General features: G+C 37.1%; 1 protein-coding gene across 4 annotated transcripts in view; it reads right to left on the reverse strand.

Moving 5' to 3' along the window:
* Positions 1 to 6,076: 6,076 nt before the first annotated feature.
* The window catches only part of Prlr (prolactin receptor), a 175,520-nt gene continuing 158,519 nt past the window's right edge, over positions 6,077 to 23,077 (reverse strand). For 3 of the 4 annotated variants that reach the window (XM_087189288.1, XM_004848630.3, XM_004848629.3), the window contains 8 exons: positions 21,971 to 22,083; positions 19,010 to 19,142; positions 17,451 to 17,620; positions 14,691 to 14,860; positions 13,169 to 13,310; positions 11,830 to 11,929; positions 11,271 to 11,340; positions 6,077 to 9,464 (listed from right to left, as the gene is read on the reverse strand). In XM_087189288.1, the coding sequence (XP_087045414.1) occupies positions 8,442 to 9,464; positions 11,271 to 11,340; positions 11,830 to 11,929; positions 13,169 to 13,310; positions 14,691 to 14,860; positions 17,451 to 17,620; positions 19,010 to 19,142; positions 21,971 to 22,040 (1,878 nt within the window). In that variant the 5' untranslated portion in view covers positions 22,041 to 22,083 and the 3' untranslated portion in view covers positions 6,077 to 8,441. The remainder of the gene's footprint in view (positions 9,465 to 11,270; positions 11,341 to 11,829; positions 11,930 to 13,168; positions 13,311 to 14,690; positions 14,861 to 17,450; positions 17,621 to 19,009; positions 19,143 to 21,970; positions 22,084 to 23,077) is intronic. The other variant, XM_087189289.1, reaches the window with a different exon arrangement.

A 23,077-nucleotide genomic window follows, 5' to 3' on the forward strand; every position in this document is an offset into this window, starting at 1 on the left:
ATCCAAATATACATGGTTCCATCTCACTTTATCTTATTTATTTTATTTCTTTTATCTTTTGGTACCGGGGATCGAACTTGGGACCTTGAGCTTGCAAGGCAGGTGGCAAAACCACTGAACTAATCCCTGGGCCTCTCATTTTATTTTTTATCAGCCTTGCATATGACCAGAATGAAGTAAAGGAGGGCAATTTTGCCTTGTAATCATATGGCAGGATAAATAAGAAAAGATGTTTTGGTTGAACTTATAAGACCAATTCCCTGATTATAGATCTTTTTGCAACAAAAAAACTTGAAAAAAATTGCATTGACCACATGTGTTGTTCTACTCATCCTTCATTTTATTTTATTTTATTCATTTATTTATTTATTTTCTTGGTACTGGGGATCAAACTCAGGACCTTGTGCTTGCAAGGCAGGTACAGTGCCACTGAGCTAAAACCCTGGCCCTCATCCTTCATTTTATTTATTTTTATTTTTTATTTTTCCTTCATTTTAAATAAAACAAAAATAGACAAAAGGTAGGCAAGGGAAATAAACATTTATTGAGCCAAGCACTGAACTGAGTATTTTGAATAATTACATAAATAGAAATATAACAATCATATTACACTGGGATGTCCAAGATTTTGTTTGGCAAGCATTGTCTTTTGGCATGCAGTAAAAATGAAGATGTAAGAATAGCAGTTAGCATAATCTCCATTCTTCTGAGAAAGATTTAACTGTCCATACAAAATAGAAGGATGCAAATGAGTAAATCCTTGGAAAAAAGGAAGCAAAATGTGCAATAATCAAAGGTTTACAAAATTAAAAATGCAAGATAACAAATCAGATGACTAAAATTCTTTAAGGCTAAAAAGGAAAAAACCAGATGTTATAACAATAACAGAAATGAGCTTTAAAAATTTAATTGAGATTATTTCTTATAAATGGCTGATGTTTCCCATACCATAGTGTATTTGATGGCTAAAGTGAAATAAAGAAAAGATTTATTTTAAGGGATATAGGGAAATTAAATTGTATTCCTGATTATAGATCTGTTAGCAGCAAACACTCTTCAAGAAAAATTGTTTCAGCAACACACATGTAAATTTGCTCTTCTTCAAGTAAGAAAAAAATAGAGGAAAGGTAATCAAGGGAAGTAAATATTTATGGAGTTAGGCACTGAGCTGGGTATTTTCAATAATCACATATATTTTCATGGCTTTGGGTAACCACCCTGAAGTAACTTACAAGAAATAAACTGATACTCTGTGATTTTTAAAAATCTGATGACTATATATTCCTTCCGAACTTTACTCATCAGCCAGTTTTTCTGAATAAAAGAATAATAATGTAAAAAATGGTTACTCAGAAAACAACAAAAACCTGCAAAGTGGTGAATTAGAAGGTGTATTCTATTAAAAAAAACTCCAGCAACATATTGTAACAATCACTTCTGATTTTCCACTTAATGCCAAGGAATTTTGCTTGGCATTTTCTAGAGAAAAAGGAAAAGCAGAGGTAGTGGCAGCTTTGATGACGTCGAACCTTGCACTATGGCAGACTTCACTTCAGTATGGCTTTTTGCAGGACACACACTCACTCAGTGGGCTAAGTCTAGATTGCTTTGGTTTCCATATGAGACTCTTAAATTGTTTCCATGAATGAAGTGCAAAAGCCAGCCTATGATGCAAATAACATACATGAAGACTCAGGAGTCTCACGAAGCAAAATGGGGGGAATGACATTTAAGCAGCTGTTGGATTGTACTTTAAACACATAGCTCCCAGATCAGCTGTACAACTGCATATACTATTTCTAGACAGAATACAGAAAAAATTAGTACATTCACAGTTTCAACAAATATATTATTACATTTTTTTAGTTTTGTTTTATAGACATAGACACAATCATATTGAAATTATATATGGATAAATTGTATCATTAAATAATGATTTTCATTTTATTACATGATGAGTTTCATGAAGATTATATATTTTAATGTGACATATAGCATTTTTGAACACATAAAACAATATAGTGTAAAGTAATATAATGGTTTCTTTAAAGTGAGTAATGTCATATGACAAATATATATGTCACTGAAAGAGTCAAAGCATGAGATATAATACCTTTCTGTAAGCAGTTCTGAAGGAAGGTTATTAGGACACAGAGGGAAGGTTGTCACTTCAATGTTATTTTTTCCAGGAATTTTATAAAACAAATAATTTTTCAGAGGTATTTTTGCTATATAGTTTTCAATTTTAGATAATATGATAAAAAGATCCCCCCTCAAGATTTGCAAAATGTGCACAGAAAAACTCAGTATTTTGAAGTTTATTCAGGTGGAGCATAATTTGACCATACCTATTAAAAATTATTTCTGACATTACTGCTTTAGTTCCCAAAGATTTTAGTGTTGTTTTTCCTTTTTAAAATAGCAGCAGGTAAAATGTTAATTGATTAATAAACTAAGATTATCTTAGAGTCCCTCTGGTCATTGACCACACCATATAAACAGGTTATATCTTTCCACTGTACACATCTCAATGCTGTTTAAATTGAATTTAGGGCATAAGTCAAAGGAATTGATGTGGGCAGACTAGCTGCCAGCCTTTGGTGTAAATTAAATAGATCTCATAGCCATAAACTCAGAAAATTATTGCATTTATCATTTTCACTAAGATGTTTAGTGGCTAGCCTTGGCATTTATTAGCACTCTAAGATGCCCATAACTTTGGAAACATCCTATTTTCTTCTTTTGTTTTTATTTGAATTGAAATAGATTCTACAATGTCCCCATACCAAAAATCACCTTCCTGAAACACAAAAATTTGGAAAGAACTCCTGTTTGGTTTACAGATGATGTGTTTGCTAACCATGGAATAAATCTAGGTTGCAATTATAAATACAGTTTCTAGTTAGATCATAAGCTCTAAAATAATCACTATATTTTTGTTTCTTCTTAAGACTTCTAGTATCTAGTCAATGAGACAGCTTGGATTTATTGATGGCCTTTGATTTAACCAAATAATAAATACAGGCTTGAATCTTTGTTCATGCAAATTTCTAAATGGTGCTCATGACCCTCAGCTTGGGCTTAGATGTATGTAGGGCTGACTTAATGTTTGACCAGTCCTTTGCAGGGCCAAAGTCATTGTTTATGAATAATTTTGTGTGTTGCAGGTCCTATGGTTGCTACTGTACATATTTGGCCCCTAGGAGAAGAGAAGCAGACAATCTACAAGGTATGTAAAGCTAAGAAGGAAAAGGAGAAACAAAGATATTAAATCTTCCAGGCTTTAAGAAATGAATCTGTTTTTCTCTGATGCATTTTTGCAGACACACTGACTCAAGAATTCACTGGTTAGGCCAAGAACATGTCAGCAAGTGACTGCACCTAGGCCTTTGACCTGAAATTTTTGATTACCTGAAGCATAAGAATTAAAGAAAGAGCTGGAAGTGTTAGAAATATTTTTGGCCTACTCACTTATTTAGCAAATGGGGACCAAAATTTACCAAATTTAAGCAAGGTCATATAGTCTGCTTAGTGGCAGTAATGTGATCTAGAGCTGAACATTGAGTACTCAGTTACTATTCTAATAGGGACAATATTGTGCTTTAGTCTAAAAGGCAGAAAAGGAAATTTGTTCACTGACGTACACACAGGCTTCATCAATGGCAAATCTATTTTAGCAACACTAGGAATGATGATTCAGTCATTAATATTTTTCCATCTGTGTGAGAAATTTCAAAGTGCACAATTGTCTTTTTCAGACACTGGTCTTTCAATGATATTCAGAAGTGCATCAGTGTTTTTAAATGAAGGTGGTAGGTTTATCCTCAAATCATAGCCAGACTCAATTTCTTATCAGACAAACTAAGTTACACTATTCACATTAGCCGTATGATAATCTAATTAAACAATATACAAAAACCATTAAATACTGTGCTAGTTAGCCCTTAGACTGTTTTATCATTCCCTTTCTGGCCTCCCTTTCATCATCTCTCAATTCATTTAAAAGAAATTCATATTAAGTATATTTTAATTTTCACCCAATATCATTTCCTTGCAAAACAAAAACTTTAAAAAAAAGTAAAGGCACTTTTAAAAAACATACAAATCAGTTTCTTTCTTGTCTACTCTAAGGAGATAGGAAAGTTACTAAAGGCAAGGCCAACTCTTCCTGCAAGTGATGGGCAGCAGAGGGCAGCTGAAAAAAGAGAAACCCAGATTTCCTCTAGAGACTGTTACCTGGAACTCAGGTGCCTCTGGTTGCTCCTTAATTTGGGATTCACCAATTCAGTTGGGTCATCACAGTACAGGGAGTCAAACTACTTTGATCTTATATAGGCGGTAAGAGATCTATCTTTTCAGATCAAATCAGTTTGAATCTTTAGTCCATAACTGACTACTAGGATTGGCCTTAGGCACTTAGGAAAATTTAACATCTACAAAGATCAGTGACATGGCTAATAGTAACTTGTGCTTACATTAGGGTGCTCTTTGTACATTGTTCAAACTGGCCAGAGAACATTTTGCTCTTTGAATCATAAGCTCCCAGAAATCATTCATTGACTAAACCCAGGTTCCACTAACTTTATAACTTGAATATTTAACTATTTGTTTATAAAAGTATGACTTTTTATACCTCAGAGCATAAGGTTCCTTAAGTTTCTTAGGCAATGGTTATTTGTGAACTATGATCAATAGGCAGATATAAGAAAAAAGGTTAGAATAGTTTCTCTGGTGTGAGAAACTGAAAGTGTAAATAAGGACTAAATGTATAATAGGTCATGTGAAATAGGAAGAAAAGGGGCAAAGGGGAAGGAAGTGGGAGGGCTAGGGGAAAGGATAGAAGGGAATGGGATTAATATGAGGAAAGGGAAAAATAGGAACAAAAGCTTTGTAAATAGGGAGGAATGGAAGGGTTGAAGGGAGGGCTGGGCAAGGGTGAAAAATAAGAACCAAGAGAGACTATGTAAAGGTGCAAATTTCCAATGATGAATGTCATTATATTGTATACCTAAAATGCACCAATGATTAGAATGAATAATCGATAATTCAAAATAGGAAGAAAAGGTCCAAAGGGGTAGGGGTAGGGGTAGTGGGAGGGGCAGGGGAAAGGAAAGAAGGGAATGGAAAAATGATGAGAAATGGAAAAAATGGAAATAAAGTCTTTGTAAATAGGGAAGGGTGGAGGGCATGAAGGGAGGGCTAGGAATGGGGAAAAAATAAGAACCAAGATGCATTATGTAAAGGTACAATTCCCAATGAGAAATGTAATTGTGTTGTATACCTACAATGTACCAATAAAAGAATTTAATAAAAAAAAAAGACGAAAAAAGGTTAGAGGCTGCTGGACTAAGTGAGGAATAAACAAGACTTGCTTCCATTAAAGATCAATTAAAGAATCATTCCCTTTTTTTCTTTTTTTTTTGGTACCTGGGATCAAATTCAGGACCTTGAGCTTGCGAGGCAGAAATGGTGCTACTGGGCTAAATCCCCGATCCTCATTGCCTATTTTGACATGTCTCTTTTCTGTTTTAGGCCTCTCATCTCTACGTATTTTCACACAATCTTAGAATATGATTCCATGCCTGAATAACTTATAAAATGAATGTGAAATATATTAAGACAAACTGCAGCTGATGATTTAAAAAGTGAAGTATGAAGAGCACATCACTAACGATTACTTTGTATTTCCATAATGAAGAGCAATTATTTCAATTATTTGATAGCTTAATTAAGATACAAGGCATTGGTTCAAATTATCTTTGTAGGAAAATATTCAGTGAGTCATGGAAGCAAGGAGTCAGAGTTTAAAAAGATCTTGGAGATTATTTGGTACAATGTTTTCTTCAAAGGAAAGCAAGATCCAGAAAAGAGAATTAATCTCTCCAAGATAAAACATTTAGGACTGGAATCCAGATCTCTTGACCCCTAGTATGCATTCTTCCATACAAACAGCTGTCTTCTCAATAGAAAATATTTTAGGCCATTAAAAAAAACCACCTCAAATAGACAGTGTTAGTTGATCATAGCATTGATAATATTGCAATCTTGACTTTATTTAATGAGTGCTAATTGGTGATTTTTGGAGATTTGATTTGAATCTTTAGCCAGTCAAAATATTCTTCATATATGTAAAATTATGTGAAAAGCAGATTATTTTTAAGTTTTCAAGCTATAAGATAAATGTATATAGACATATAAATTTTATCATATTCATATAAACAAAATACCATTGTCCATCTTAGTCCACTAATAGATTTCTTTCTTTTTTTTTTTTGGCCTTCTTCTTATAGACAGGATTGTTCATTGCAAGCTGAACAGACTTGATCTGTACTTCCCAATAGAGGACTATTTGCATGTGGTAAAATAACCTTTAGTGGGAAAGCTCATCTAGGACAATGCTTCTCAGATTTCAGTGTGTGCATGAATCATCTAGATCTTAATGCAGATGCTGATTTTATAGGTTTGGCCTGGAGCCTGAGATTCTGCAAACAAAATTTTCAAACAGTGGCCAGATGATATCCATATAGTTGTTTCTCAGACACTGGGGATTAAAGATGTAGGGGATGGAATGAGTGTGGATAACTTTCCCTAATGGTTCCTTCGCTCACAAGACATTGTTTATAAACTACTGAGAAATACAGTTTTAGATCTTTTCTTTTGAAGTTCAGAAAGCATGGGCAAAGTATTCACTTTCAATCATCAGGAAACATCCATGTCCAGTTCCTATCAATATGGAGCTGAATATTTAACTCACAGAGTGAGCTCAAGTTCTCTATGTCTAGTTAGTGAGTGAAAGGAGAATGGATTTGTCAAGAAGTGAAATGGAAAATATAAGGAGGCAGTTTGAGCAGCAGATAAGCAATGGATGCTCCCATTAAAATGGAGATCCAAGCTTTGACCCTTCTCAAGGAGCCTAACCTTGGAACTGACTTGTAGATTCTCACTACTATACCTTGACTTTTGGAGATGTTCCTGTTGTTCTACAGATACCTGGTTTCCTGAACTTTTGCTTGGACACTTTTGATATGTGTACTGTATCTACCTCTGCCAACATTTTGCAAATAGATCTACTCCAGAGAGATACTAACTCCTGGTTTTTCTTAAAATTCTTCTGATGCCCAAGATTGTTAAGAAAAACAAAACAAAACCTAACAGATGTTAGAAATCACACTTTCCTTTTTTTATGGTAGCTTTATGAAGACCCACCCATTGATGGGCAGGAGCCCCAGAATAGCTCTAAAGTCACAGAAGAAATCACTTTTAGTCTGTGAAGAGTCCTAAAACCCCAGGTTTGTTGTAATGGTTGCTTCTTAAAGTATTTTGGACATAAAAAGAATCAAAGAATATAGTCCATTGTGTTGGAAACTGAATTTCATCATCTATTTCATATGGGATTTTACTCCACAAACAGGGACTGCATATATATTGGAAATACTCATTATAACCTTGTAGCAGCAAGTACTGTACCCACTGAATACATAAAGAGTTATACTGGGAAAATAGAAAATAGTCCTTTATTTTGCCTACACAATAGAAAAATAGTCTTCAAAAATACATTGCTAAACTTATGGGATTGTACTAAAGTAGAATTTGTATGTACAGTAAGGCAGTATTCTATTGTCATCCTGCTGTTATTCTTTTAACTTAAAGTTAGTCTTTTGGGAATTTTTTTTCACCAAGAAAAGACTAGGGTATATAATAAATTATCTATCCTTCTGAAATGAAGCAGGAAAACATTTAAAAAAGATTCACCACATGAACTTCATTTGCCTCTTACATAAGAGAATTTTACTTTCGAAAACTATATTCTCTAGAGATGTTGGAATGAAATAAAGTTTAGGGGGAGAAACTCATGTCACATTCAAACTATCTTAAGAAAAAATTAGAGGTGTCATTTTACTTGCATATTAGCAATGTGTTAGTAAGGTATAGGAACTGGTGTAAACAACTTGTCAGTTGTTCTGTAATGTATTTTCTTTAAATGTGTTTTATTTGGACAATCCTAATAAAAATGAAAGAGTAGTGTAAAAGTTAGGCAATTGGTTTTCATTTTCTGTGTATCACCTTCCTATGCAAAATCATTTGATTGTTTCATTTCCTTCTGACACATACCAAACCATGAAAGCCTTTCTCAGAGGATATACCTTATTGGCACTGTCCCTCAAGAATATTAAGCAATGAGCTTTTACGTCATTGAACACATAATTTTTATAACTAATAGCAAAAAGTAAATCTACAAATCACGGTTAGGAGACAAAATGATTTGTTCTGGAAATCAGCTGTTAAAGAAAGAGGCAAGTGGTTGAACATGAAGCATGAAAAGGAGTGAAGTAGTGTTATTCTACTCACATTCTTGAACATCGGCTAGAAGATCATTTTTCATAACTCTGCAGTGTTACCTGAAGAAAAATCACATTTTTACCAATCATCCATTCATCAGGCTACCCATGAAAGGAATGCATGAAGCTTGCAGGATCCAGGTAATCCAACCTGTCCTGTTGGAGTCTGAAGTTGCTTGGTGTTGCGGGGAAGCAGGCCATGTCTTTCTCAGCTTGGTTCTGCTGAAACGATAGTGGAGCTGCCTTGGCTGATTCTTCAAATAAAGCTATGTTTTGAGCTCGTGGATCTGGCATTAACACTAGGATGTTGTTTTCCATAACTCTGGCCACCTTGGCATATTCTTTAATGATTTCTAGAGTCCTTGGCTTCTCTGTCTGGTCAATGCTCTCTTTCTGTTTTGGGGTCAGTGATAGTGCTCCATCTTTGTTGACCTTGTGAATCTCCACATAATCCAGGGGTTTAGCAGAGATAAAGGAGGCATTTTCCTGGGGTAGCATCCATGCTGTGTCTTGTCCAGTCTTAGAAGTGAAGCTTTCCACCTCCATTTGCTCCACTGCCTTTTTCTCCTCTCCAGTCTCAGTGGTTTTAGAGGATTTCAAAGCATCTTTGCTTGCTTTGTGTAACACAGTGGCCAGTGCAGCTCTGGGATCCTCAGCCAGCTTACAAACTTCAGCAATGCTGTGGTAAGGAGACCTGGGGTTGTGCTGGGTAGGCTGTGGCAAAGGCCAGGTTGAAGATCTGAATCCATTAGCATGGAAATAAAGGATTTTGTCTTTCGTGCTTTTGGTCTGGGGGTCCCAGGTGCAAGTAATATTTGCTTCCAGATTCTCTAGCTTCTTAATGACCTCAGGTGTGTGGAAAGTGGGAGGATTGGCCCAGGGTCCCTCACACTTTTCAGACAAAAATGAAGGGCTATCACAGCTTCCATGGCCAGAGTCATTGTCGAGATCCAGACGTCGAGATTTCACAGGTTGACCTGGGTATTCTTTTGAAAAAGCTGGCATTAGCTGCTGGTCCTCAGAGTCATCTACTTCTAAAAACTCAACCAGCAAGTCCTCAGAGTCAGAAGTGGGGGGAAAGTCTTGGCATCCAAAGGCACCAAGCAGTTCTTCAGTCTTGCCCCTCTAGGGGAACAAACACAAGGAGAGATAGCTGTTAGCTTTATCACATGTCCAGCCTGCATCACAGCTGAGTGATATCTGTTCATTACTTGAGCAGGGTAAGTATGGTAACAGCTTCACAGGACTTCCCAGACACCAGGCATTTGTGTACCAGGCCATCTATGATCACTTTCTGGGTACTATTCATCAAATACTTCTCTTTTGAGCCAACTTACGAATTTGACTTAACTTCTCTCTAAGCAATAATGATCATCAGTTTAATGGACAAGTAGTATACACACATACTATAAACATAATCAAGTTAAAAGAGCTTGGGAAACATCTGAGGCCATCGTGCTCACAATGCATCCAGCACTTTGGCACTCACTGGCAGAGCGTTTCTGGATTCACTGCTGGTCTTCTAACTTCTACCACTCTTTAGATCTGGTGATAAGTTAATTCTTGTCTCTTTCCTTTCCTGCTATTCCTCATCTTTCTCTCCTCCTCTTCCTGTTTCTTCTCTCTTCCTGTCCTCTTTTTTTGTATGCCTTCTACTCAATTTCCTCTCATTTCCTTCCTTCTCTGCCTCTTTTTCCTCCTCCTCCTTCCATTCTCTCATTTTGCCTATTCCATATTTTCTTCTCTCCTCTATTCCTCTTCCTCCTCATTTTTTCTCCCTCTCCTTCTTCCTCCCCTTACTTCTTCTCTTTTTTCTGATTCTCTGACTGAGGTAAGGTGCTGGTGCCTATGCCTTAGCTTTATCAGTTATAGAATATAGATGACTTTTGACAAGCTACTGTCAAAAGTACTGAATCCTAGCTTCTCCATTAAAAATGTGAGTAATACTACCTAGTTGAGAGAGATGTTTGGAGGATTAGAGATAATGAAAGGAAAAATATTACATTTTTTTCAATCCTCAAATTAGCTATATTGTCATTATATTTCTGAATGGCTAGGAGGTTGTGATGTGAGCTACATGGTAGTTAATTGAGTTAGATGAGGTACTAATGCTGGTTCTGTAAAGGTCAATGTTAGACTAGATAGTGGGGAAAGAGCACTGGACCAGGAGCCCAAATACCCTGCAATGATCTTTGCAATCAAAGGGAATTGCAGACAAATCAAATTCTCTGGTACTCACTTTTCAGATTCTTAAACTTCAGCCTTCCATGGGACGAGTGGAATTTGTTTTTATATACAGGTGTTAGTTTTAAGATCAATCACTATTAAGGTTAAGGTAAATTGAAACTCTATATTTGAACCTAGAGAGAAATTTAAAATATTCTAATCTCCCTTTTTATTCAAAACACATTTAACCTTTAATTCTCCTTTGGATCAATATAATGTGTCTTGGCAAAGACCAGCTTCCCCTGGACTGAGCCACTATTAACTGACTGCTGAAAAAGAGCAACAGGGGCAATAGAATATTCTATTACTATGGTCTTATTAAAAGAACATTCAAGTAATAGCATTTACCAATATATAGTGGTTGTGGGTCCCTGTTTTATATGAATCAAAATATTCGCCCTATTACTAAATTGATTATTTGATCCAAATGATTCTCTTATGAGCAGCCCTGGTAAATCTAGTAAGCATTACTATGTGTTTTTGTATTTTCTTGGGTTTCTCTCCATGCCCTCTAACTGTTAGTATCTGATAGTTACGACCCTCATCCCTCACACCTCTTTCTGTTAACGTACATGCTGAGGAGGAGCAGTAGCTAGAGAAGAATGATTACGAAGGCTAAGCTGGCTTTCTGGGGATCATGTGTGCATGTATAAAGTTAATTATTACACAGCAGTGAGTCACACACAGTCTGTCTTTGGCCCTTACCTCTAGCAGATGAGAATCAAATCCTTTTATTTTCGGCCCAGGAACTGGTGGAAAGATGCAGGTCATCATGCTACAAAATAATTTGAGAGATCAGATAATTGACTCATCTTTTCACTTTGCAACTTTTAAAAAATGACTTTTATCTCCAATAGTTGCTACATGAAGAGTTCTGGGGCTCTGTGAAACTAACAATAAGTGATGAAGATAATAATTAGAGAGACCTACGTTAAAATTTGCTCTGGCTAATTGAGGAAGCTGATTTTGAAGGTAGTGTTTTATTTAAATCATTTACTTTTCTTAATTTTACCTGCTCTTGCCAGATTCTTACTGTTTCACAATCATGAGTCTTCATTTGATGGAAAGAGTACCTGCTTCAAATGAGTTCATTTTTCTACTTTTAAAAATACTCAAAAGATTTTTTATGGGGAAACACACTGCAAGGTAATGGCTAAAATGAAATGCTGACTTATCTGTATGTTTCCTTAACCTTTGTATTATTGTTTTTGCCATTATTCTCAACAACTGTGATTGAAAGAAGGGGTGAGAGATAGTGAAATACCTGTAGCTCTTTAAAGCCACTGCCCAGACCATTACCAAACAGATGACAGCAGAGAGAATGGCCACAAAGATCCACATAGTTGTATCACTCATGTTGATGTCTAAAAAACAAATAGCCAGAAAGCTTTGATCACACACAGTATCATTAAAAACAAGCCAATCTAGCCTATGCATGAAACTTTTGAACACAAAATTTTTTTCCATTGGAAAAAAAGCATGTCTTTTGATTTGAAGAGCAATTCAGAGTAGCATCAGTGACGGGTTTGCTTTTTTCCAATATTAATATTTTAATATGTTGTACATATTTTATAATACTCTACAAATTTTAAAATCCTTTCACATATTCTTTTATTTGATCTTTAAGGAAGAAATCCATGATCAGTTGCAGTAATAATAATAAAAGCCAACACTTACCAAGTTGTTAGAAAATTCCAACAATCATGTTAAGGTTTTAAAACACATTGCCTTGTTTTACAGGTGAAGAAATCTATGAATGGTCATGTATCTATTGTGTTATAGTCTGGAATGAGAATCCAGGCCTTCTGCTTCTAAACCCCGTGCTTTTATTTAGTATAAGCCAGGGCTGAACCAGATGCATGTCCTGACCCACAGTTGTTCAGTGCTCTTTCCAGTATGCCAAACAAATCTCTGATATTTCAGCCAGACAAGTTGTGAGAAGAGCTAGACTTTGTAGTGTTGTTCTGGAAAGGCTCCTAACTTCACTGAGTTTTAGTTTCTTTTCATTCCTAATGGCAATTACATTTTCTCTGAATACTCAGGAGAGTTAGAGGTACCAAATGAGGTCAAGACACTGTAAACTGTAAGGTACTTTAGAAATACAAGATGACTTGCTCCCTTATAGATGCCACATACTTAATGGCACTTTGTTAGAACTGAAGGTCTCTCATATATTGTGCTTTGGCTAAGAGACCAAAATGAAATTCTTTGCAGAGACTAAATAACAGTTCATACCTTTGAGTTGATTCCTTATAAATTCTGGGAGAATTAGATGATGGTCTTAGCTAGACCCTCTAAATGATAGGGATGAGATGGACGTGGAGGACAGAATGACTAATTCTTAAATCCTCTGAGACACTCGAAACCCACACCTACAGACGATTCTAAAAACTGAGCCTCAATGACAGTGACTAAGGAATCCAGGGAGCAATGCAAACCCTTCCAAATATCTGTGTATTTGGTAAAGAGATTATAAACCTATCTCTGCTTATTCTTTGGCTAAGCCTCAAAATAATTTCTCTGTTAGTAGTAATTACATGCAAATTTACCATTTAAAAATGGTAAAGCAAGGAGTATAAGCAACAGGTAACCAGGACACTTACCACTAGGAATTTCAATGGAGGTTACTGGGCTCCACTTACTCCAGAATCCATGATCTGGCTTGCAGCGAGCCTGGACAAAGTATTTTTGTCCTGGGTATAAGCTGAGAATCTTAAAATGTGTCTGCTGCCCTGCAAAATGTACCTAAGGAGGAAAAGGGAAAAGGAAATCATTTCTGAATTTTGTCATGAAAAATGATATTTTCATTTAAATAATAACTTATTGGAAGCTTTAGGGTTGATGACTATACTTAGAGGATACTATGCTTTCATTATTCTATTCTACCTTTTCAGTTCTATCACTTTCTTTTTTAAAAAATTCTTTTATTGGTACATTTTAGGTATACGATACATATACATTTACATTCATCATGGGGAACTTTTACCTTTACATGATGTATGCTGCTTCTTATTTTTTCCCCATTCCCCTGCCCTCCCTCCAACCCCTCTAAAACCCACCCCCCCCATTTGCAAAGGCTTTGTTTCCACTTATTTATCTCACATTTTTTCCTTTCCCCTACCCCTCCCACTTCCCCTACCCCTTTAGACCTTTTCTTATTTTAAAAATTTCTTATGAAAAGGCCAGGGATTTAGCTCAGTGGTTCCAGCACCTGCCTCGATCCCCAGTACCCCTCCCCCCAAATTCTCACAAAAATTCAACAGGTTTTCTAATCTTCCAACTGGAAGGATATAAGGCCTCTGAAGTATGTGGGTTCAAAATTTTTTGGTCAGAATCTAATCAAGTCTTAGATCTAATGTCTGGTTGCAGAAAACAGAGGCAGAGAGATTAGCTCAATGAACCTATGAAGAACAAATTGGACAAGTGGAAAAGGTGAGTTATTCTATTGCTCAAGTGGCCCAGCCTTCTGAGTGCATTGAAACTGAAAGGAGATAACAACTAGAGACTACATGTTTTCTGAAGTGGATTCTAGTTTGGCAAAACAGTTGTTAGAGGTATTTTTGAAATGTAGTGAGGGGATAAAATAGATAAAATACAGACTGGCTATTTCATATTGTTAAAGAATATGAATAAATGTTCTCATGTGTGGTCTTATTATTTTGGCTATGTTTGGAAATGTTTCTTTTTAAAAGGAGACATATCGGAGATAAAGTATCATACTGCCTGTGCTATACTGTTATTATTTCTTTACATTGAAGTATCTTAAAGTATTTATTTACAGAGCCATTGACCATAGATAGATCACACTGGGATACCCACCACTTCCTGCCCTGGTGTAATTTATGTGCTTTCATGGATGTCAAGGTCTAAGATATACTTAGGAAGGTGGGTGGGAAACAGCAGGGAGAAAGCTGTGTAGTGCAAAGGACTATTTCTGGGAGAGCTGAAGATGAACCCTTTTCAATCGCAGTAGAGAAGAGAAGGCCTTTCCACATCTGATGGGTCATGGCTGCATGAGGAGATCGATATGGTTGTCCACTAATTGGATAAATGATCTGATCTCACTTGTGGGGATTCATTCTTGCTAAAGGACTGGTTCCTTTAAAAGGTTTCTGTTTGACTCACCTCCCACTCAGCTGCATTCTCGGGTTTTAATCGAACTTCATACTGTAGAATGAGCCAGCCAGACGTTATGTCAACTAGGGCTGGTGGGAACCATTTTATCCATAGATATGGTTTTCTGTCTTCTGGCTGTTTTACTTCCAAACTTATGTTCTGAGGAGGGTTTGGTTCAACTATAGATATAAAAGAAATTCCAGTTGCATTCATTGCTTGCACCTTTTATTTGGCTCTTCTATTTTCTATCATGAATTGCATTTATCATTTATTAGCCCGATCTTTCTATTGCATTGTAAGCTGCTGGAAGACAAAAGCATGCCTTCTCTCATGTTTACACTTCAAGATGAGGTTTGCATGGTAAGAGTAATATACAGCTGAGATTTCATTCTTGGCATATTCTTCGCTTTCCAACAGCTATGGTCAGATACAAACCCAAATCATTTGCATGATGGCAGGGATCAAATTGGACTAAGATTTGCAAGTGGAGGTTAGGATGGAAGATTACTGGGACGGATTTAGAATAGCTTAGTTTCCTCAGAGATTAAGCTGTGGAAGAGTACTGGGAAGGGATTTAAAATAGTTTGTACTCTCTTTGATCATTTACATGATTGTTGTGAACCATCTATTTATATTTACACTTTTGTAGGTAGAAGTTTACAGATTTCATCTTTGGTTTGTCAATTACATTTCACATTTAATATACATCTTACTTTCAATGGCTAATATAGTCTATTCTTCCAGATATTATATTATTAAAATGTGCCTTGAATTTGGGCTTTTTGGTGATGATACCTTTAAGGACCTCTTAATAGCCTCTTGGCCCATTCACTCATTCAACAAATGCTTACTGAATTCCTAATAGCAAGATAAATTCTTACTACATGCAAAGACCTACATAAAACACTATCCCTACATCATTTTATTCAATCCCTCCAACAACATCTTAGCATTCTACTAATTTACCCATTATACAGAGGAGGAAATAGGCTTAGTGGAGGAAAAATTGTTGTCTAAAATTACATATTTGGTGAAAAAAGATATTTGAGCGCTACAGAACAATATACTCTAGAGGCAGCTCTCCCTGGGATTAAGTTGAGAAAAATGAGGTGCTGAGATTGCCAAATTTGAGGCACAAATGGCCAAAAGCCTATAAAAAGATGCTCAGTGCCGTAAATCTTCTGGGAAATCCAAATCAAAACCGCAGGTAGCTACCATTTTATACCCACTAGGAAGGCTAGAATTTTAAAAAGTGAAAAATAACAAATGTTGTTGAGGACATGGAGAAATTGGAACCCTCACATACATTGCTGATGGAATGTAAACTGGTGTAGATGCTGCGGGAAACAACCTGAAAGTTCCTCTAAAATTTAAACATAGAAATGATATATTGCTCATTGGTTCTACTCCTAGATATATATATATATATTCCTAAAAATTGAAAAGAAATGTTCAAGCAAAAACCTGTATATTAATGTTCACAGCAACACTACTTACAATAACCAAAGGTGGAAAAACTCAAATGTCTACCCACTGACAAATGGATAAACATATGTGTCTATAGTCACATGTTGCATGATCCATATAAATGGAATATCCAGGCTGAGCAAAGCTCTGGAAACAGATTAAAATCACCAGAGGCTGGGAGAGGAAGGCATAGGTAGTAACTGTTTAGAGGGTATGGAGTTTCCATTTAAGGTGATAGGCTTAGAAGGAAACAATTTTAAATAGCTTATTTCCCTCAGCTGGCAGCTGGAACTAGATAATGATTATACAGTGAATGAATGAATATAATGATTATGAATGAACGAATTCTACCAAGTTGCACACTTTAAAATGGTTAAGATAGTGATTTTGTTATGTGTGTTTTACCATAATTTTAAAAAATGAAGGAGACACAACTCAGGAATCTGAGTTGTACAGGATGATATAGAAGTGGATACTGGAGGGTCCCAGTTTGATTCTTCTTGTTGTGTGGCATTAGGTAGGTCAAGAAGACTTAGATGACTTTGGACCTAGTTAGCTTCACAGATTATTATTCAAGATAAGAATGAACCCAGTCCTGGACAAGCCATCTCTTGTTCTAGGATTCATTTTGTCATCCTCCTTAATTACAAAAGACACTGTAGTTATGCCCAGTTGCCCTGCAGCTTAATGTTGATTATGTAGAGCAAGGAAGAGCTCTCAGGATGTTTGTTCTATTTGGCTAACGGGTTCTCTAAACATTGTACTGTAATCTTGGCCTTCAGCCTGCTGCTCAAGTAATGTTATTTGCTCCCCAACTTTTTATTTGTAAAATAATAACGTAGGCTGTTAAGAAGTATATGCATGTTACGAATTGAGTTTGAGGTAAAGCAATTAGAGCAATTTCTGTGGATCCAGAGCCAGATAAACTTCTTCTAAGAACTGCTTCTTCATGAAATAGCTCTATATTTCAAAAGGAGAATGAAAAGAAATCTGTTTTTTAGGGAAGATGGGGGCATCAAGTGCAGTGTGAGGGCAGGAAACATACATAGAACATTTATGCTGGGCACAATAGGATGGGAATTAGGGTCAAGGGAAAGCATAAGAAAACAAGTCTTCCATGCCACACTTACTGTCATGAATAACGCAAGAGGAAAAATTAATTAGAAATGCTAGTTGACAAGATGTTGTGAATAATCTCATCTCTACTTTGAGGAATCCATTCATAAGCCAAGAAAACTCAAACTGGGTTTGAGTAACAAATTACGGAGTAACAAATCCTCCACCCACTGCTTTTCCCCTTACCTATGTAGGCCACATCCACAAAACGTGGATCTGAGGCATTGCTTCCCATGTTGTTAGTGGCATTTACTCTGATGACATATATTGTCCATAGGTTGGTATACTTCTTATTAAAATAACAGGAGTTGGGACCACTGGTATTATAGTCTGGACATTCATAGATGATATTCTCTCTGCAAGGAGTAAAATATTAGGAGTAAATAAAAAGTAAAAACCAGACTAGTTCTTTCCTTAAAAGATCAATACCACTGGCTTATCAGGCATTAAAAGTGCAAAAACTACAGGAGAAGAATAGGTCCCTGTGCTCTGTCCACATCAGCATGGAATGAGGAAGAGAATGAGGTACAAAAGGTTATTTTAGAGCCTCAATTTTTTCTGCTGCTCATCAATCCTTCCCTTCTCATGGCATTTTTTTGTGAGCTTTGTGGTACATGTTTCCTGCTAATAAATCTTTGAACTGTCAATGGCCAAGGCACTGCCATACCTAGGGCACTGTAATTGTGTCACTTCAGGAAATTGGGACTTTCATGTGGAGTACACACAGTAGGACCATCCACCAGGCAGCATCATTACACGTACATGTTAAATTACATTACAAAAGAGGATTCAGAAGGATCAAACCTAATGTCAATATACTTCAAATGGTATCAAGTCAGCAACAGAGTGAAGTAACTTTGAAAGCAGATATTTCAGCCTAAAGTAGCTCATTAGACTGCTTATATTTTGACCGAGGAGCCTCAATTCCAGATATACCACACAAGTAGAGTTTTATTCAATTTTGTTTACCAGTTGGAGTTTCTGAAATCTGTTTTCATGACACCCCTTTGGATTCCAGATGGGCGGACAGCTTTCTGTACAACGAAGCAGAGTCACTGAAAAGTGGACCAGCTGTCTCTACTAGAAATACATTCTTTCGTTTTTGGAGGTAAGATATAGCACCCCCAAGATTTCCAGAAAGGTCTCATTGTGAGTTTAGCGACATTTTCACCCAGAGACAATCTTCTTTAGTCTTTGTGACAGCATTACATCCAAATACACCCCCCAGGAGACCGTCACTCTGGATCAGGAATTTATTAAAGAAAAATCCTCACCACCTTTTTTTTTACAGTATTCTTTATTTTCCTAGACATGAAACAAATTTGAAAGCCTAATGTATCGTATTTGTCAAGGATTGTAGGGTATCAGTTTACATGGTAATCTTATGTTGCAAAAGTAACATATTTACCAAGAAAAAAATTATACACGGCACAAGGTTATAGATAAGAGATTATAGATCTGAGATTAACATTTAGGAAATATTTGTATGGGACATTGGGTTGCCCCATAAGCAACCTTGTGACAGGTAATTTGAAACACTGCTGATTTTGTATTGCTGCTGTGGCTGATGGGCTTATGTGGATTGAGAGAGTTTGTGAAAGGTGGGCAGACTCTCTTTCCTCAGTGGTATGAGCCTGATTGGTATAAATCCAGGGTAATGTGGTAATTATAAACCAGAACCAATGCTATTTTGGCCTGGAGTGTGTGGACAGACTTGTGGGTTTGGTAGGAGAGAAAAAATTTACCCTTCCTTGTAGTAAGTCAGTGTGTAATTGGTGGGAAGTCCTCCATTGGTTCCCGGCTTCCACCAGCATGTGAACGTTTCCTTTTCAGGAGAACGACATTTAGAGATGATAGGTTTTCCAGGAGGCGACTCTCCTAAAAAATAGCACAGCCACTGGAGTCAACATTGAGGTTTATTCCATCATTTGAGTCTTCCGCTGCTAATACATACTGAACACACCCAGGCCAGTGATGAATGAGGCCCCGGGGTCAATAGGTCTAGGGGCATGGTGTTCAGAAATGCCAAAGTGTCAGCCTCTGGTATCTCTTGTCTGTGGGCTCTACAGGTGTTGGTAACACACACACACACACACACACACACACACACACACACACACAGAGAGAGAGAGAGAGAGAGAGAGAGAGACAGACTTCTTTGGGGTGGTGGTGGATGTGGTTGTATTTTGAGATAGAGATATCAACAGCTTATGTGAGGACCAATGATTAACCAAAATTCAATGGAGAGTGAACCTGGGAACAAGATGGATATATGGGAATTGAAGAATCTCACAGAGTCTAGAAGGCCAATATTGTCCCATAATATAAAGATGACCATACAAAGAATTCTCCAGGTACAAGCAATCTGTGCATGCTTTGCCAATACATTGCCCTCTGGCACGTCTGCAATCCCAAAATTCCATTTTTCTGCCATCCCCTTTTGTTTGTTCACTGTTTTTTTTTTTTTTTGGTACTGGGGATCGAACTCAGGACCTTGCACTTGCAAGGCAGGTGCCAGAACCACTGAGCTAAATCCCCGGCCCGTGTTTGTTCATTGTTACACTGATGCTCCCTTTATCTGGGTGACTTTCAGCTCCTTCCTCACCCCCCTTTCCTATTTTCTACTTTCCTTCCCTTTCCCTGGATTTCATTCAGTGTTGGCCTAATGAGCTAGTCCTATGGCCTACCTCCCCCTCCTCCTTGTTGCCATTTCTGAATCTTGATTTTTATTTTCCTTCTCTTATATTTTCTCCCTCTTTTCTTAGTTTTAAGGGATTTCTTTTGATTCTATGGATCTTTTTGGAATGAGGGGCATGGTAAGAGGTAGGATAGGTGACAATTCCTTCTGAGTTATAACCACTATGATTATGTAAGAGCGGTATCTACTCCCAAATTATAAGGTCTGCATGAGATGATGCGAAAAATATAATGCCAATGAGATAAGACTTTTCAGTTGTCAAATCCCCAGAGCTCTAGGCAAGCTGGCTTCCTTGGCTGTTAGGTCCAGAGAGGAGCAGAATAGCCCTGGGAGTTTGCCTTGATACGACTCAGCTGGGGAGGCCAAGTGTAACTGTGTAAGTCCAGCTGCGTTTCCTTCTTACCCAGCCTGAGGTCCCAATGTTTAGTCCAGAAGTCAGGAAGGGACAGAATAGCTGTTAGAGGCTGGCCCCAGCAGCTCAGGGGGTCCTTTCTCTTCTCTTCTACCCTTGTCCCCATCCGCACACAAGATCTTAGGCCAGAACTTCTAGTGGAGTACCAGGGCTTCAGGAATGGACAAAGATAGGAAGAGGGGTCTCTAGGTAACCTGGTCAGAAAGAAGAATCTAATGGGATGACACGAAATGGAGCATAGGGTGGAACCCAGGACACCAGGCTGGTCCTGTCAGTGGGAACTGAGCTACACTCCGGCTCCCAGGCCTCTCTGAGAACTCTCATGTGGGCCTGGAGCAGCTTTGCCAATATTTGTAATACTGCTTATCTTCCAGAGAGATTCCTGCAAGATAATGTTCTCTGCAGTCATGGCAAAAATGCAAGGTTTCTTTTGTTTGTTTCTATTAAGGGTAGGTAGGAGCATGTAACATAGAAAGGAAAGTTTATAAAACCTCAAAATCGATGGTCCAGTAATGAGCATACTTGAAGCCAATCAGGATGACTGTTGATCATTTGAGTGCTTAGAATTTCTCTTATGGATTACTCTGACCTCTGTTTTCTCCCTACCCCTCTCTCTAGAAGCTTATCTTTCACATTATCCTGGTCATTAATGGTACTTTTAGGAAACTCAAAAGAAGAGGGTAAAGTTGTGAAATTATAATTAGTCAACTGTCCTCTTTATGAACTTTAGACAGGATGGCTAAACTTACTGGACTGTCTCAATGTTCAGACACACAAGGACAATTACACAGGCACTACGGGCACATACAGGTATGTAGATCCCATGTGAGATGTATACACATACATGCACTATACACATATGCACAAACATACAATACACACAGAGGGAAATGCATGTGAAACATACTTATGGAAGTACACACTGGTATACATACATGTACACACAATATGAGCACGTGGAAATACTTATACATATACAGGCATATTTCCACACACAGATACACAGGAACACACAGAGAAACATTTGCAATCAAGCACCATAGAAAAGTTAATGTACACATATGTACATACAGAAATATGCACATCCAGAAATGCACAGGGGTAGACACACAGAAATAATACACAAGCACATGCTTTCTAATTTAGCTGTGGACTTTATTTCTATTAGCACAAGTAATAGTGTTGATCATACCAAATTTCCACTATGTAACAGCAACCTTTACATCATTTTATGGTTATTAAAGGTTTTTTACCATCCTAACTTTGAAAATTTGAGAACCCAGAGAGAGTAGGCAATTGGGTCAAGTTGACACAGCTAGCAATTGGCAAAACCTGGACTGGAACTCAAATCCTGTCATTCTCAGAACTGTTTCATTACAACCCCCAAATGAGAACTGAAAGCAGAAAGAACAGAGAAAAGACTTTGCACAAGTTTTCTGCATTAATTTTAATGCAAAAATGTTGCAAATAGTTTTAGAGTACCATATGACATGAACATTTTCATTTTTTATAACTGGTTTGCAAGACCACAGTGGCCTTTCCACCCTCTTGATAAAATCCTAGCCAATAAAAGTGAACAGGACATTTCTTACTCACCATTCAGAAGTCTGATGTTGAGAAAAAGTAGCAGGATGAAAACCATTGTGGATGTCACATTTTCCTTCATGTTGGCTCCTTTTCCTTGTTATGGGAAATGTATCAGAGAATTCCTGAAAGAAGACACAAGCAACTTTTGTGAAATGACAGTCTGGTGAGGCACATGAACCACTTTGTTCTGGGTGTTTGCAACTGATTCTTGTCCCTTGCATAAAGTGAATGACAAAGCAGAAGGAAGGAAATGTAGGAAAATGTAACATGGGATGGTTTGTCTCAGAAGCATTGATTCACAGGAGCTGGGGAAAATTCCACCACTAGAGGTCATCAGATGACAATGTAGAGAGTTCAAGGGGTGCTGTGGGTTGCTCCTTTTCATATTCCTGAAAGAAAAATTGTTCTCTTTTCACTCCATGGCATTTAATAATATATCACCCACTTAATGAGACATAGATTGTATGTGCTACAAGAGAAACATTCTAGGAGTGTTGTGATCCACCAGCCAAAAACAATTCAGGCTGAAAAGTCAGTATTCTCAGTGACTGCATTTAGCCCAATTGATTCATCCAAGAAGAAGGTGGGAAGGACCTCCTCTGGGGGTTTTGCTGAGAAGGTTCCAGAAGTCTGGGTTTTGCACATGGCTGTGAAGCAAACTCCACAACATACTCTGTTGACCTTCCACGTGGTTTCTTTCTCCTTTTCGTAAAACCCCATAAAAAGTGATAATAGACTCTAGTAACAATTCATACCTCTTGGGTTTGGAGTGTTAAGTAAATTTCAAACCCTCAGGGGTTGAGAATTTTGAGCAATTTATTATTAATCTATTTTTTTACCCTTGGAACAGCTTTCAAAGCCTCTAAATGTCCTAAGAAAAAAGGATTTTAAAAAACATTTTGAAAAGGCTCATTAGTCTTATTAGACTTCAAACAACCTCAGAAAACAATAGATTTGGTGAAATAAGAATAAATTCTCAGAAACACATGTCTTTAATTTCCATTTGAATTTTATTTAAATAAAGGGAAGACATCCAGGGGAAAAGATGGCCATCTTGGGTCATTTGAAATGCCGGAGTATGGTTTAATGATCCCCTACAAGACCAGATTTTGCCCA

Source organism: Heterocephalus glaber, unplaced genomic scaffold (assembly GCF_053883595.1).
Source record: "Heterocephalus glaber isolate CG9 unplaced genomic scaffold, H.glaber_assembly_v1.0 deba00001538, whole genome shotgun sequence".
Lineage (NCBI taxonomy): Eukaryota > Metazoa > Chordata > Mammalia > Rodentia > Bathyergidae > Heterocephalus > Heterocephalus glaber.